At 47.5% G+C, this 13,550-nt stretch overlaps 1 protein-coding gene across 2 annotated transcripts in view; it reads right to left on the reverse strand.

Moving 5' to 3' along the window:
- dph1 (diphthamide biosynthesis 1) overlaps positions 1 to 13,550 on the reverse strand; it is a 717,385-nt gene that overhangs the window by 466,518 nt on the left and 237,317 nt on the right. For both annotated transcript variants that reach the window (XM_070856970.1, XM_070856969.1), the window contains exon 4: positions 666 to 787. In XM_070856970.1, coding sequence (XP_070713071.1) covers positions 666 to 787 — 122 coding nt within the window. The remainder of the gene's footprint in view (positions 1 to 665; positions 788 to 13,550) is intronic.

Here is a 13,550-nt window from a genome sequence, read left to right on the forward strand (position 1 = left end):
AGTTACCCCTTTTAGGGGTGCCACTAATATAGGAAAGAAACATATAGAATTACAGCACAGAAATAGGCCATTTGGCCCAACTGATCCATGCTCCACACGAGCCTCGTCCCAACTTACTTCATCTAATCCTATCTGCATATCCTTATATTCCTTTCTCTCTCATGTACTTATCTAGCTCTTCGCCTCAACCACTTCTTGCGGCAGCAAGTTCCATATTCTCACCATTCTGAGTAAAGAAGCTTCTTCTGAATTCTCTATTGAATTTATTAGTGACTATCTTATATTGATGGCCACTTGTTTTGGACTCCCAAGTGGAAACATCTTGTCCCAACATGCTTCACAGAAGCTATATGGTGAATGGATATTGAACCAGGAAGGAGAAATTAGGAAGGATCACTAAATGATTGCCTGAAGAAATGGGTTGTCATGAGATTGTCATAAAGGAAGAAGAGGTAGAGAGGGGGGACCTGTACTAATGAGAAATGGGAGATCTGATACAATCAAATTAAGAGAAGCCAAAATAAGCAACAAAGTCCCAACTAAATCATAATGTTATCAGCATCTCTAAGACACTCTATACCTTACGGTGCTCATTTATGTCTGGGACAATATTCCATATTGCGACAAGAACTGGAACCGTGCATGTAGAAGGAAGCTATACTGACCGAGACAGCTGTGGCCATAATGCACCATGAGGTCAGCTCCAAGGGCCCTGGCAGTGAAATCATCCACACAGCACGCTCCATATGTGACGTCACCCATTATCAGTGTATCAGCTCCCGTGAACCTGGAAAACAAACCCAAGAGTTATAGATCGTGTTCACACTTCTCCAAGCATCTGCACAAAGTTTCAACATTACTTACTGAAAGGAACCGTCGAAAGCTCAGATATCACACTAGCAACACAAACCAGTGCTGTGCAAGATAACCTACTCTTATATACGTTGGATTAGGATTGGGTTTATTCTCATTTAATTTTGTTAATTTTTACTTGTAGATTTGTACTGTAGCTGGGGGGTATGGTAACACAGTGGTTCTGCTACTAGACTAATAATCCAGAGGCCTGGACTAACAATCCGGAGACGTGAGTTCAAATCCCACCACAGCAGTTGGGTAATTTAAATTCAGTTAATTAAATGAATCTGCAATTAAAGCGCTACTATCAGTAATAGTGACCGTGAAACTACCGGACTGTCGGAAAAATCCATCTGGTTCACTAATGTCCTTTAGGGAAGGAAATCTGCCGCCCTTACTCGGTCTGGCCTATATGTGACTCCAGACCCACAGCAAAGTGGTTGACTCTTAACTGCCCTCCTGAAATGGCCTAGCAAGCCACTCAGTTGTACCGAACCGCTACAACAAAGTCAGCACTGTGGGAGCACCTTCACCACACGGACTGCAGCAGTTCAAGGCGGCAGCTCACCGCCACCTTCTCAAGGGCAATTAGGGATGGGCAATAAATACCGGCCTTGCCAGTGACGCCAACATCCTGTGAATGAATACATTTTTTTTTTTAAATAATGAATTGGTTAAAATTGTTCATTTCTAGGATACTTTAGGATTTAACGTGTCCGGGTACAATTTAGCTGACTGCTAAGGTGCAGGATGTGCGATTTGTACCTGCTGACTACTTTTGTGGCCACGTTGTGAAACGAGATAGACAAGACAGTCTTGACTTAGGAAGTGGGACAATAGGCCAGGATGGTAAACAAATTGGTATCTGGTGTTTTGTACGAAGTTTCTCATTTCTGGGGGTCATGTTCAAAATAACACTCGTCGTGCCATAATGAACCAGCAAGGATAGTGTGCATGACTAGAGTCCTATAAAGATCTTGCGCTTTCCTTAACAATTTGTAGAGAGATAGTCAAGATCAAAAGGAGTCAGGGGAAAAACAGGGTAATATCTTGTATTTCTCTGTACGTTTACTGCTTCGCCACATTGCGTGCATCAAAGACTTGGTCAAACACAATAAACGGATTACGTTGCAACATTCAAATTTTCTTATAGCTGCATCTTCAACTTAGAGAAACATGTCGTGGAGCTTCAGGGGAGGAACAAGATACCAGGCAAGAGTTAGGAACATAGAAACAGGAGGAGGCCATTCAGCCCCATCGAGCCAGTTCCACCATTCAATTACATCATGCTGATCTGTACATCAACCCCATTTTCCCACCATTGATCCATAGCCCTTGATACCCTTGCCTAACAAATATATATCGACCTCATTTGTGAACATTTTAATTGAACCCCCAGCATCCACAAGCTTTTGGGGGGGGGGGGGGGGGGGGGGGAGAAGGGAGAGAGAGAAGAGAGTTACAGATTTCAACTACCCTTTGTGTGAAGAAGTGCTTCCTGACATCACTCCTGACTGGTCTGGTTCAACTTTAAGGTTAAAGGAGATGAGCAAGGCTTGGCTCGAAGAGATTGGCTTTGAAGAAGCTTCTGAAGGTGGGGATCGAGGTAGTGAGATGGAGGGGATTAGGGAGAGAATTTCAAAGTACAGGGGAGTGATAACTGCAGACTCGAATGTCAATGGTGCAGGAAGTAGAGTGGTGGGAGGGATGCACAGTACACTGGAGCCAGGAGAATACAGGGTGCAATCAGAATCATCGGAACATAGGAACAGGAGGAGGCCATTCAGCCTCTCGAGCCAGTCCCGCCATTCAATGAGATCATGGTTGATCTGTATCGTAACTCCATGCACCTGCCTTGGCTCCATTAGTACCCTCGGCTGGCAAAAATCTATCGATCACAGATTCCCTGGATTCTGGGGCAGTGCCAGTAGATTGGCAAACTGCAAATGTAATGCCCCTATTTAAAAAAGGAGGCAAACAAAAAGCAGGAAACTATAGACCAGTTAGCCTAACATCTGTGGTTGGGAAAATGTTGGAGTCCATTATTCAAGAAGCAGTAGCAGGACATTTGGAAAAGCAAAATTCGGTATGGCCTACTCCTGCTCCTATTTCTTATGATATGTTCTTATTTTAAATTATTAATTGAGCCCCAGCATCGACTGCTTTTTTGTGGGCGAGTTCCACACTTCAACCACCCTTGTGTGAAGAAGCGTTTCCTTACTTCTCTCCTGAATGACCTGGCTCTGACTTTAAGGTTCTGACCCCTAGACTGCCCTACCAGTGGAAAAAGTTTCACGCTATCTACCCTATCAATTCCTTTCAAAATCCTAAGAATCTCAATCAAATCATTCCTTAACCTTCGATATTCCAGGGAGAGTGCAGGGTGCACCCTAGGGGTGTAGAGTTGGGGAAGACTGTAGATGCAGGAGTAGTGAGACCACGTGGGGATTTGTACACAAGGATGAGAATTTTGAAGGCAGTGGGGATTGGGCGAGGGAGGTGCAGCGGTGGTTGGCAAAGGGATGGGATGTATTAAGGGATAGGATATGGACTGGATGCATTGGGTAAATAATGAGCACTCGAGCAGGCTGCAGTTACATACTGGAACCAAATCGAAGGGTTCACGTGACATTTATGACTCCCGAGACTCAACTTCAGCCTCAAAGTCACATCCTATTAACCGTGATAGATTTCTTCCAACTCCCTCCCCTCCTTTCTCCGGAACATTGACTGAAGCTGCGACGCAGATCCACGGTTGCTGGAAACTCGCGATAACCTTCACCGAGAGGCTAGTCTTTCCACCCGAGTCTAGTCAACAATAGAGACCACACCCCACCCCAAACCCTGGAGGTTCCGCAAGAGGACCCTCGTGTGACAGTGCCAACCGCTCGTTCAAGACTTCCTCCTGAACAGTTAGTAAGAGGAGGAGAGAGGCAGCAAGACAGGGTCACCCTGAACCGCTTCACATTCCTATTAGAATAAAGGGAGAGAGAAAAAGAGTGTCTATATTTACACAGTTTAGAGGATACGATCTTTATTATGCTAATAAGGTCACACCAAATATGCTGAGTGTGATTTACATATGGAAATCAGGCTAATTAACAGCTGGACTTTGCCCTAAAATGCAAATACAAAAATAGTTAGACCTGTCTTTCTGAAAACTTGCATTGATTTTCTACGTTTTTAAAAGGGAAATTTGCTGAGGGACGTTAAGTGCCAGGGACAGGAGCACGTCCTCTATCGTGGGCATCCCCGCTCAGCGTGGAGCACTGCCGAGTTTGTGTACGGCAGCCCAATGCAGAGTGAAACTCCCTCGGCATTTCCTCTTCAACGTGTCTCGGTCACTGCCTCCGACGAGTGCCCCCCTGCTGGGAGAGGGGCATGAGCCAATTTTCCATTGCGAGAGGAGAATGGGCTAGGTATCAAACATAGGACCCGTGGGATGAGGGGTAAAGTCAGCCAAAGACCTACCTTTTCGACCATGTTTTCGGTCCAGCCATTCCACCCCCACCCCCCGCCCCCCCCCCAACCATTTAAAGTCTTTACTTCCTGCCTCACCCCTCTGACTACTTCCAAAACTGAGGTTAATTTAGAAAAACGTTCTGGACCAAAAAAAAAAATTAAATGTTGCTGCAGATCTGGGATTTCAAAATTCTCATCTTTATTTTCAAATCCCTCCATGGCCTCCCCCCTCCCTATCTCTGTAATCTCCTCCAGGGCCACAGCTTTTGGTCATCTGACTCAGTATCTCCTTATGTGGCTCGGTGTCAAATTTTGTCTGATAACGCTTCAGTGAAGTGTCTTGAGACCAACATCCCCTCTAAGCTGCGGAGCCCGGGACCAACTTTTCCAATGTTAAATTTCACGTATGCGTGAAATTGTGAATGGGCCACACAGCCAAAAGAAATTAGGGGGATCGCTGTTTGGGACATTTTACTACATTAAAGGCCCTGTATAAATGCAAGTTGTGGCTTTCAGCACCAGTCATGCCCAAAACCAGCAGCTCAAAGCCCTCCAGCCCCACAGCCCCTATTTTTGTTAGGCAAGGGTAGTTAAGGGTTACGGGACCAAGGCGGGTAGATGAAGTTACGAAAGAGATCAGCCATGACGAATTGGAACAGGCTCGAAGGGCCTCGATGAATGGCCTCGTCCTGTTCCTACAAGTTGTGGGACCTGTGCGTAGATTGAAATGGTGCAATACAGGCTTTCTGCCACTGGAGCGGTTGCGATCCCAAATCCTAGCTCACTGTGGGCCCCGAGTGGCAGCCACTCAACATTGCAGCATGAGGCAAAAACTCACAACTGGAAGACTTTCACGCAATGGGGAGGGGGGAGGGAATTGGCCTGGTTTGCACCTCCCGTTAGCACCTGCGGGGTTACCGACTGTGCGCGGCAAAATCACCGACACCCGCGAACTTCCCTGCTGGTTTTGCGCTGGCGCTAACACTTACCGCCTCGCTCTCTTGCGCCCCGGAGATTGTGACGTCATCCGGTGCGCAGCGCCCCGTTACTGCCCCGGATGTGATATTCGCTCCCGCCCCCTGCAGCATCGCCGGGCGTCAACAACGGCAGCTGCAGGAGGCATCGTCACCTCGGCTGGCCGCTTGGGGAGCGATATTTAAACGCAATGGTTACATTAATTTATCTCCCCAATCTGGTAACTCCCGATTTGTTTTGACGCCTGATTCCCCAGCCCTGCTCTCTCGGAGTGGTTGGGGCTGTTATGCACGTAGCACAAGTGCCATAGCCTCACAGTGACAGCACGAGGATTGATTCAAACCAACACTGGCCCTTCCCTTTGAGCCAGGTCCAAAAACGGCAGTGCTGCACGGAACATTGTGCAGCACTCTGCCACTACCGCCCCGCTCACTCACTTTAGCGCTCTAAGGGAAGTGATCGCGCTTGGTTTAGCGCTCCACTTCCCTCTTGGAGCGCAAAAGCGGAAAATCCCGGGAGCAAAAATTATTTTTCGCCTGGCGATACTTTTGCGCTCCCTGAAAAGTTATCGCCCCAAACAGGGCGCTACACAATTTCTCGCCCTGGGAGTCTCTTTGCCCATCACACCCCGAGGCAATGCTGGGACATCTAGTATGTACGCATATCTGGGATGGCCGTCAGGCCCCAGATCCTGCGTTTCAACATAATTTTATCCTGTTTAATTGAACAGCGGTCTCGTTCATCCCTGCTAAGCACTGATTACAGAGCCCTGTCACAATTCCTAAAACAAACTAGTTTGACCTTGAGTTTAATGTATTTACCAAAACTCTACGTTTTCCCAGCTAAATACGCATAGTGCAAACAAGGCAGCGTTTGCCAGGTTACGTGCACATGTGCCTGGAATGGCAGCGAGACTGCAATTATCCAACCGCCTGAAGGGACTTTCCACTCCATTAATGCCGAACTGAAGCAGGCATACTAAATGCTAACATTTCTGTTTCACTAGTGCCTTAAAGCAATGCAAGATTGGAAGAGAAAAGCACCGACAGGACCAGAGGGACAGAGATATAGGCAGGGGGACAATGAGAGAGAAAGAAAGAGCGAGGAGAGAGACAGCAAGACAGAAAGAGAGACAGAGAAAAAGAGAGAGGGAGACAGCTAGAAACAGGCAAAAAGAGAGATAGGGGAAAGAGAGACAGCGATGGAAAGCAATAGCAACTGGGAGAGAAAGAAAGAGAGAGAGAAACAGAGAGAGAGGAACAGAATGAGATAAAGGCAGGAAAAGTGAGAGAGAGAGAGAAAGGAGACAGACAGAGACAGAGAGGGATGGGGAAAGAAAGGGATGAATTGAGAGAGGGGAATAAGAGATAAAGATGGAAAAAATAGCGAGGGAGAGACAGTGAGGAGAGAGAGATGGGCTGAGAAAGGCAGAGAGGTAGGGAGAAAGAGGAAGAGAGGAGGAAGGGGAGAGAGAAAGAGAGGAGGAAGGGGAGAGAGAAAGAGTGGAGGAAGGGGAGAGAGAAAGAGAGGGGGAAGGGAAGGGGAAGAGAAAGAGAGGGGGAAGGGAAGGGGAAGAGAAAGAGAGGGGGAAGGGAAGGGGAAGAGAGAGAGAGAGGGGGAAGGGGAGAGAGAAAGAGAGGGGGAAGGGAAGAGAGAGAGAGGGGGAAGGGGAGAGAGGGGGAAGGGGAGAGAGAAAGAGAGGGGGAAGGGAAGGGGAAGAGAGAGAGCGAGAGCGAGCAAGAGGGGGGAGGGGCAGGGAGAGATACAGGGACAAACAAATACAGAAAAAGAGTGAGATAGGGATTAAAAAAAAACAACAAAAGAGAATAGGGAGAAAACAGACAGATCTATAGACAGAGACAGAAAGAAGAAAAGAAAAGGAAGAAAAGAAGATAGGAAAGAAAGAAGGAATGAGAGACAGCAAAAGATAAGAGAAACACAAACAGGAAAAGACAGCGGCCGACACACAAAGAAAGACGGACAGAATCGTAAAGACAGACACTGAGGCTTTGGGGAGCAACATTCTACTACAAGAGGGAGGAGGATTGAGTAAAGGGTGAAGCCTCCAAACAGCTCCCCTTACCCTCTCCCCCATTCAATGTTACTGTGACAGTGAAAGGAGTTAATTATAGATTGTTGTGAGTAGCGTGCTGAGAGCAGGTCAGAGTACTTGTTGACGGTTCTTGACTCTTTATTAAGAAAGGAGTGTGGCTCCACATTGATAATGAGAGTGCGGAATAATTCCAGGAATCCGACAGAGTGATTTTAATTTGATTCACCTACAGGTACAAGAAGTCAGGTTCCGCAGTCACCTGAGACGCTTTGCCTTCTCTTGTGAACAGCTATCTCAGTTCAGCATCACATTAGGGCAGCCAAAAGGAAAGATTATCACAATCTACTGTCTGCGGCGTAATCGCAGGGGCTGACTGTGTAATAAGTGTTGTCACTGGGGGTATTCAATGTACCTATAGTCACGTGATTTAGGAAAAGTCACACTTAAATCAATACATTCCTGGTATGATGCTCCTGATTTATCCCCTCAAACTGCTCCTGTCATCGTTTCCATAACAGACCAGTGCCCCTCTGTACTTCACCCTAGCATTACACAGCTCAAAATGCACTCAAATTAAAACATGATAAAACCGCAAATGCTGGGAATCTAAAAGAGAAACAGAAATTGTTGGAAACACACAGGTCAGTCAGCCCCGACAGAGGGAAGTCGACAGGGAGAGTTGAGTCAACCTCCTTCCTTCTATGGTTTGCAATGACACGCTTTGAGTAAGCACAAGACACTTGTTGGCGGGGTATACGGTATCTATATGACTCCAGCCCCACACAAACGTGGTACACTCTTACTGCCCGCTGAAGTGGCTGAGCAAGCCACTCCGTTGTATCACGGCGACAGCCCACCTCCACCCTGTCAGCTGGGCACTAATTCCGGTCTCGTAAGCGACGCCCATAGCCCAAGAACGAATAAAATTAACATTTAATGGAGGCCCGAACCTCATTCTATGGGAGGTAGCTGAGGCCTTGATATTTAATTCTGCATTCAGCACCATCACTGATTTAACCAAAGCCTCCACTCCCTCCCTCCCTCCCAATTAATATTTTCCAGCAACTCAGTCTCTGTCAGTCAAATCGCCATCGTGTATAAATCCTGCTATAATCTGTGTGATCTGAAACTATTTAAAATTCACACCTTGTATTACAGAACAACAAAATCACAGTGATTTTAATCATGTTGGTTGGACTGAACCAAAATACATACACATGAAGAGTGAGATTTTTTTTTAAAATCCTCAATATACTGAAAATCAGTTAACGACATAGAGACAGTGACAGACATAAACAGACAGAGAGACACAGACAGACACATACACACACAGATAGACAGACATAAACAGCCAGAGAGACACACAGACAGACAGACACACACACACAGATACAGATAGACAGACATAAACAGCCAGAGAGACAGACACAGATAGACAGACATAAACAGCCAGACAGACAGACACACACACACAGATACAGATAGACAGACATAAACAGCCAGAGAGACACACACACACAGATAGACACACATAAACAGCCAGAGAGACACACAGACAGACACACACACACAGACATACACACACGCACACACACATACAGATAGACAGACATAAACAGCCAGAGACACAGACAGACAGACACATACACACACACAGATACAGATAGACAGACATAAACAGCCAGAGAGACACACAGACACACACATACAGATAGACACACATAAACAGCCAGAGAGACACACAGACACACACACACATACAGATAGACAGACATAAACAGCCAGAGAGACACACAGAGACACACACACACATACAGATACAGATAGACAGACATAAATAGCCAGAGACGCAGACAGACAGACACACACACACACAGATACAGATAGACAGACATAAATAGCCAGAGAGACACACACACACACACATACAGATAGACAGACACAAATAGCCAGAGAGACACACACCCACACAGACAGACACACACACACAGACAGACAGACAGAGAGACAGACAGTGACACACAAATAGCCAGAGAGACACACACACACACACAGAGCCAGAGACAGACAGACACACAGACAGACAGAGAGAGAGAGACACACACACACACAGGCAAACAGACACACTAAGACACACACACTGACAGACACAGAAGCAGACAAACACACACTCAGAGCCACAGACACACACACAGACATATGGGAACAGAAACATACTGACATACGTAGCGTTGGCGATACACAGAGGCAGGCAGACACGCAGACATATAGGAACAGAGACACACTGAAATATGTAGAAATGGAGACAGAAAGACAGGTACATAGATATGAAGACACATTCTTGCAGAGTCAGACATGCAAACACTCGCACGTAGAGACGGAGATACAGATGATGTGGATTAGTCTGCTCCTTTGGTCGCTGGGCACAGGCATATTATATTGGAAAAATCCCAGGGATTCAGCCTGTGACTTACACAGATGCAAAGTAATCAACACTGGTTTATCCCTCGCTGAAGGTTCATGTTTGTTTGCAAGAATTTCCTCACCATGCCATCAAACTCTGCACCAGTTTGTTAGCTGCCAGATGAAGTGGGGATCAGCTAGGGCTGTGTGCGCACAGAATATTGCAGTAGAAGTTCAGGCTGGGCTATGAAGGAGGCAGGGTACATGGTGCAAGGACAGAATGCCACAAGGTGCCACGGCCAAACGGAGCCAGCCGCCAATCGCCATTCCGTTCTGGCTGTGGAAGGGCTGGAGCTCTTCAATCAGCCAATCAGAGCTGACAGTGCGGATATTATGTGGGTGGGGAGGAGGAGATCGGTGCTCAGACACTTTGGGGGGGGGGGGGGGGGCAGTGGTGGCGATCGTCTACTCGGCCTGAGTGACATTTTACCTCTCGGGCCTTGTATGAACCCACCAAAACTGGCTCCCGTTTTAAGCCGCTGGGAATGACCATCAACACCAGTGGGAAAGAGCGGAAAGCCACGGAGGGCTAGGCCACCTGCCTTGGACCCTCGAAAACACTCCTCAGCAAGGGACCATTGGGACAGAAGTTGGTCATTCAGCCCCTTGAGCATGGTCCTGAGGGAAAACAGGTGAGGGTGACGTACACTTGAGGAGAACACAGGTGACAGTGAGGTGCACCTGAGGGGTGAGGGTGAGGTACACCTGAGGAGAGTAGGTGAGGGTGAGGTACACCTGAGGGGTGAGGGTGAGGTACACCTGAGGAGAGTAGGTGAGGGTGAGTTACACCTGAGGAGAACACAGGTGACAGTGAGGTACACCTGAGGGGTGAGGGTGAGGTACACTTGAGGAGAGCGGGTGAGGGTGAGGTACACCTGAGGAGAGCGGGTGAGGGCGAGGTACACCTGAGGAGAGCGGGTGAGGGCGAGGTACACCTGAGAAGAGCGGGTGAGGGTGAGGTACACCTGAGGAGAGCAGGTGAGGTACACATGAGGAGAGCAGGTGAGGTACACATGAGGAGAGCGGGTGAGGTACACCGGAGGAGAGCGGGTGAGGTACACCGGAGGAGAGCGGGTGAGGTACACCGGAGGAGAGCGGGTGAGGTACACCGGAGGAGAGCAGGTGACGGTGAGGTACACCTGAGGAGAGCGGGTGAGGTACACCTGAGGAGAGCGGGTGAGGTACACCGGAGGAGAGCGGGTGAGGTACACCGGAGGAGAGCGGGTGAGGTACACCGGAGGAGAGCGGGTGAGGTACACCTGAGGAGAGCGGGTGAGGTACACCTGAGGAGAGCGGGTGAGGTACACCGGAGGAGAGCGGGTAAGGGCGAGGTACACCTGAGATCACATTTCCCAAGAATATAAAAAATTATCAATTCTGCAATACATCAAATCCAGATCATAAACATTTGGCAGAAACCGAACAGGAATTAAAGCTTCAACTTTACCAGGGCCCCTGGACAGAAAAAGCTTTCTCTCAGCCTAATCATTACATAGACATTCTGCCATAATCGGAAGTGATCGGGAACTGTTTAAAATTCACACCGTGTTTTGCAAACTAACATCACAGACATCTTAATCCTTTGAGGGTTCTACTGAATGATTTGAAACCCAAAAAAATATAAATTAAGTAACCAGGAGTGTGTTAGAATCGGTAATCCTTGATTGACAAAACATTTTCTAATAACAGACAGAAACCTTCGTTGACAGGATGGACACAACAAGCGGTTACAGTTTACAGGGTTCTTTTATGCAGTGGATAAAGCAACTTATAGTTGCTGCAATCGCATTAATCGGATTTAATCATATGTAATGCTCGGATTGAAAGACAATTATTGCACCAGATGTTATTTGGTATTATAGAGGAAGCGTGACAGGGTCTAAAAGCTGAAAATAACCAACCAGGCTCCCAAACTCCGCACTTACTGACAACCCCCCCTCTAAAAACGTATAACGATAATCCCTGCTCTCAGTTATTCCCCACAGCGCTGATTGTGTCTCTGATTTTAATCGGATTGACCCTGTCTTCAAATGGAGAACAGATGCAAGTGGTTATGATCTGGAACGCACTGCCTGAACGGGTGGTGGGAGCAGATTCGACTGCAAAACTTCAAAAGGCAACTGGATAGATTCTTGACGTGGGAAAGTTTGCAGGGCGATGGGGAGTGGGACTAATCGGACAGCTCTTCTGACGATGGGCCGAATGGTATCCTTCTGTGCGACGTATCTTTTAATGGTTCTATGCTTGCTATCCAGGGAAAGCACTTGTGAAGCAAACTGGGCCCTGGGATTTTTTTTTAAAAAGGCATCATCAAGTGAACTTCATGGCAGCATTGCCGGCAGAGAATGCCCGTCATTCTGGGGCTCATTTCTCTAGAAAGGAGAAGGCTGAGAGGCGACCTGATCGATGGCATGGGAATTACGAAGGGCTTCTCTACCTCTCTCTTCCTTTAGAAACCTCATTAAAAGCCATTTCTTCAGCCAATCTTTTGATGATCCTTCCTAATCTCCCCTTCCTGGTTAAGTATCCATTTCCCAGAAGGCTTCTGTGAAGCACATTGGGACAAGACTTGACAAGGGGCCATAAATATAAAATAGTCACTAATAAATCACATAGGGAATTCAGGGGAAACTCCTTCACCCAGAGAGCGGGGAGAATGTGGAACTTGCTACCACAGGGAGCAGGTGAGGTGACTAGCATAGATGCATTTCTCTTAGGCGGCCCCGCGTATCGAGGATGACTTGCTTCCACACCAAAAAGGGATGAGTTCACAGGTGTTTCAATGAGGGACCTAATATTCCAGATCCCGAACTACATGTTGAAGGGTGGAAGATGCCTGTGCGTGGATTTTTTTAACGTGGGGTGGCCGTTGCACACCAGCCACCACACGGGCTTGACAGAGCTAGGCCTTGGTCCAGTGGCAGGGGTTAACCAGGACGACTGGAGACCTGCTCTGCTGCATGGACCTAATGTGCACACATATCGCAGTGTGGGCTGGGCCCGTGCTGCCCCTGGGCCCTCGCGCCTCCTGTGGGCCCCAAACTCTCGCCTCTCCTGGGCCCCGATCATTTAATGAGATGCATTTAATGAAAAGCTAGATAAACACATGAGGTAGAAAGGAATTGATAGAGATGACGTAGGGTGGAAAGAGGCTCGTGTGGAGCAGTTGGGCCGAATGGCTTGCTTCTGTGCTGTGAATTCTATGCACGTGCTGGGGAATGGAACTCGAAGCTCACTTCAGGCATCCGGGGTCAGCATTACGCAGAAGCGTCATGAGGTCTCTTGGGTTAAATATCACTCCAGTGTGACATCCCACGAAACTCCCCGTCTGGGACTGACACACAAAGAATGGGTAAGGTACCCCCAGGGCAGGCAGCTACCAAGAACTCATTGATTTGGACTCATAAATGGGGGGAGTGGGGGAAAAAGAGAGGGAGAAGTAGATTGGGAGAGAGAAAAAAAACAGATTAATATGGATGGAGAAGGGGCAACAGAGTTGTCAGTTCCTGAATGGTCTTTAAGCAAAAGGTGCCTGTAGTTTTAAACATCTCCTTGTGCATTAGCAATAATAAAAGGGAGTTGGGTCGAAGAAGAAATTTGTAGGGTTATGGGGAAAGAGCAGGGGGAGTGGGACTCATTGGATTGCGTTTTTAAAGAGCCAGCACAGACACAAAGGGCCGAATGGCCTCCTTCTGACTGTATGATTCTATGAAAACATTTGACTAAATGAAGAGTCCTTTTC

This window comes from Pristiophorus japonicus, chromosome 16 (assembly GCF_044704955.1).
Source record: "Pristiophorus japonicus isolate sPriJap1 chromosome 16, sPriJap1.hap1, whole genome shotgun sequence".
NCBI lineage: Eukaryota > Metazoa > Chordata > Chondrichthyes > Pristiophoridae > Pristiophorus > Pristiophorus japonicus.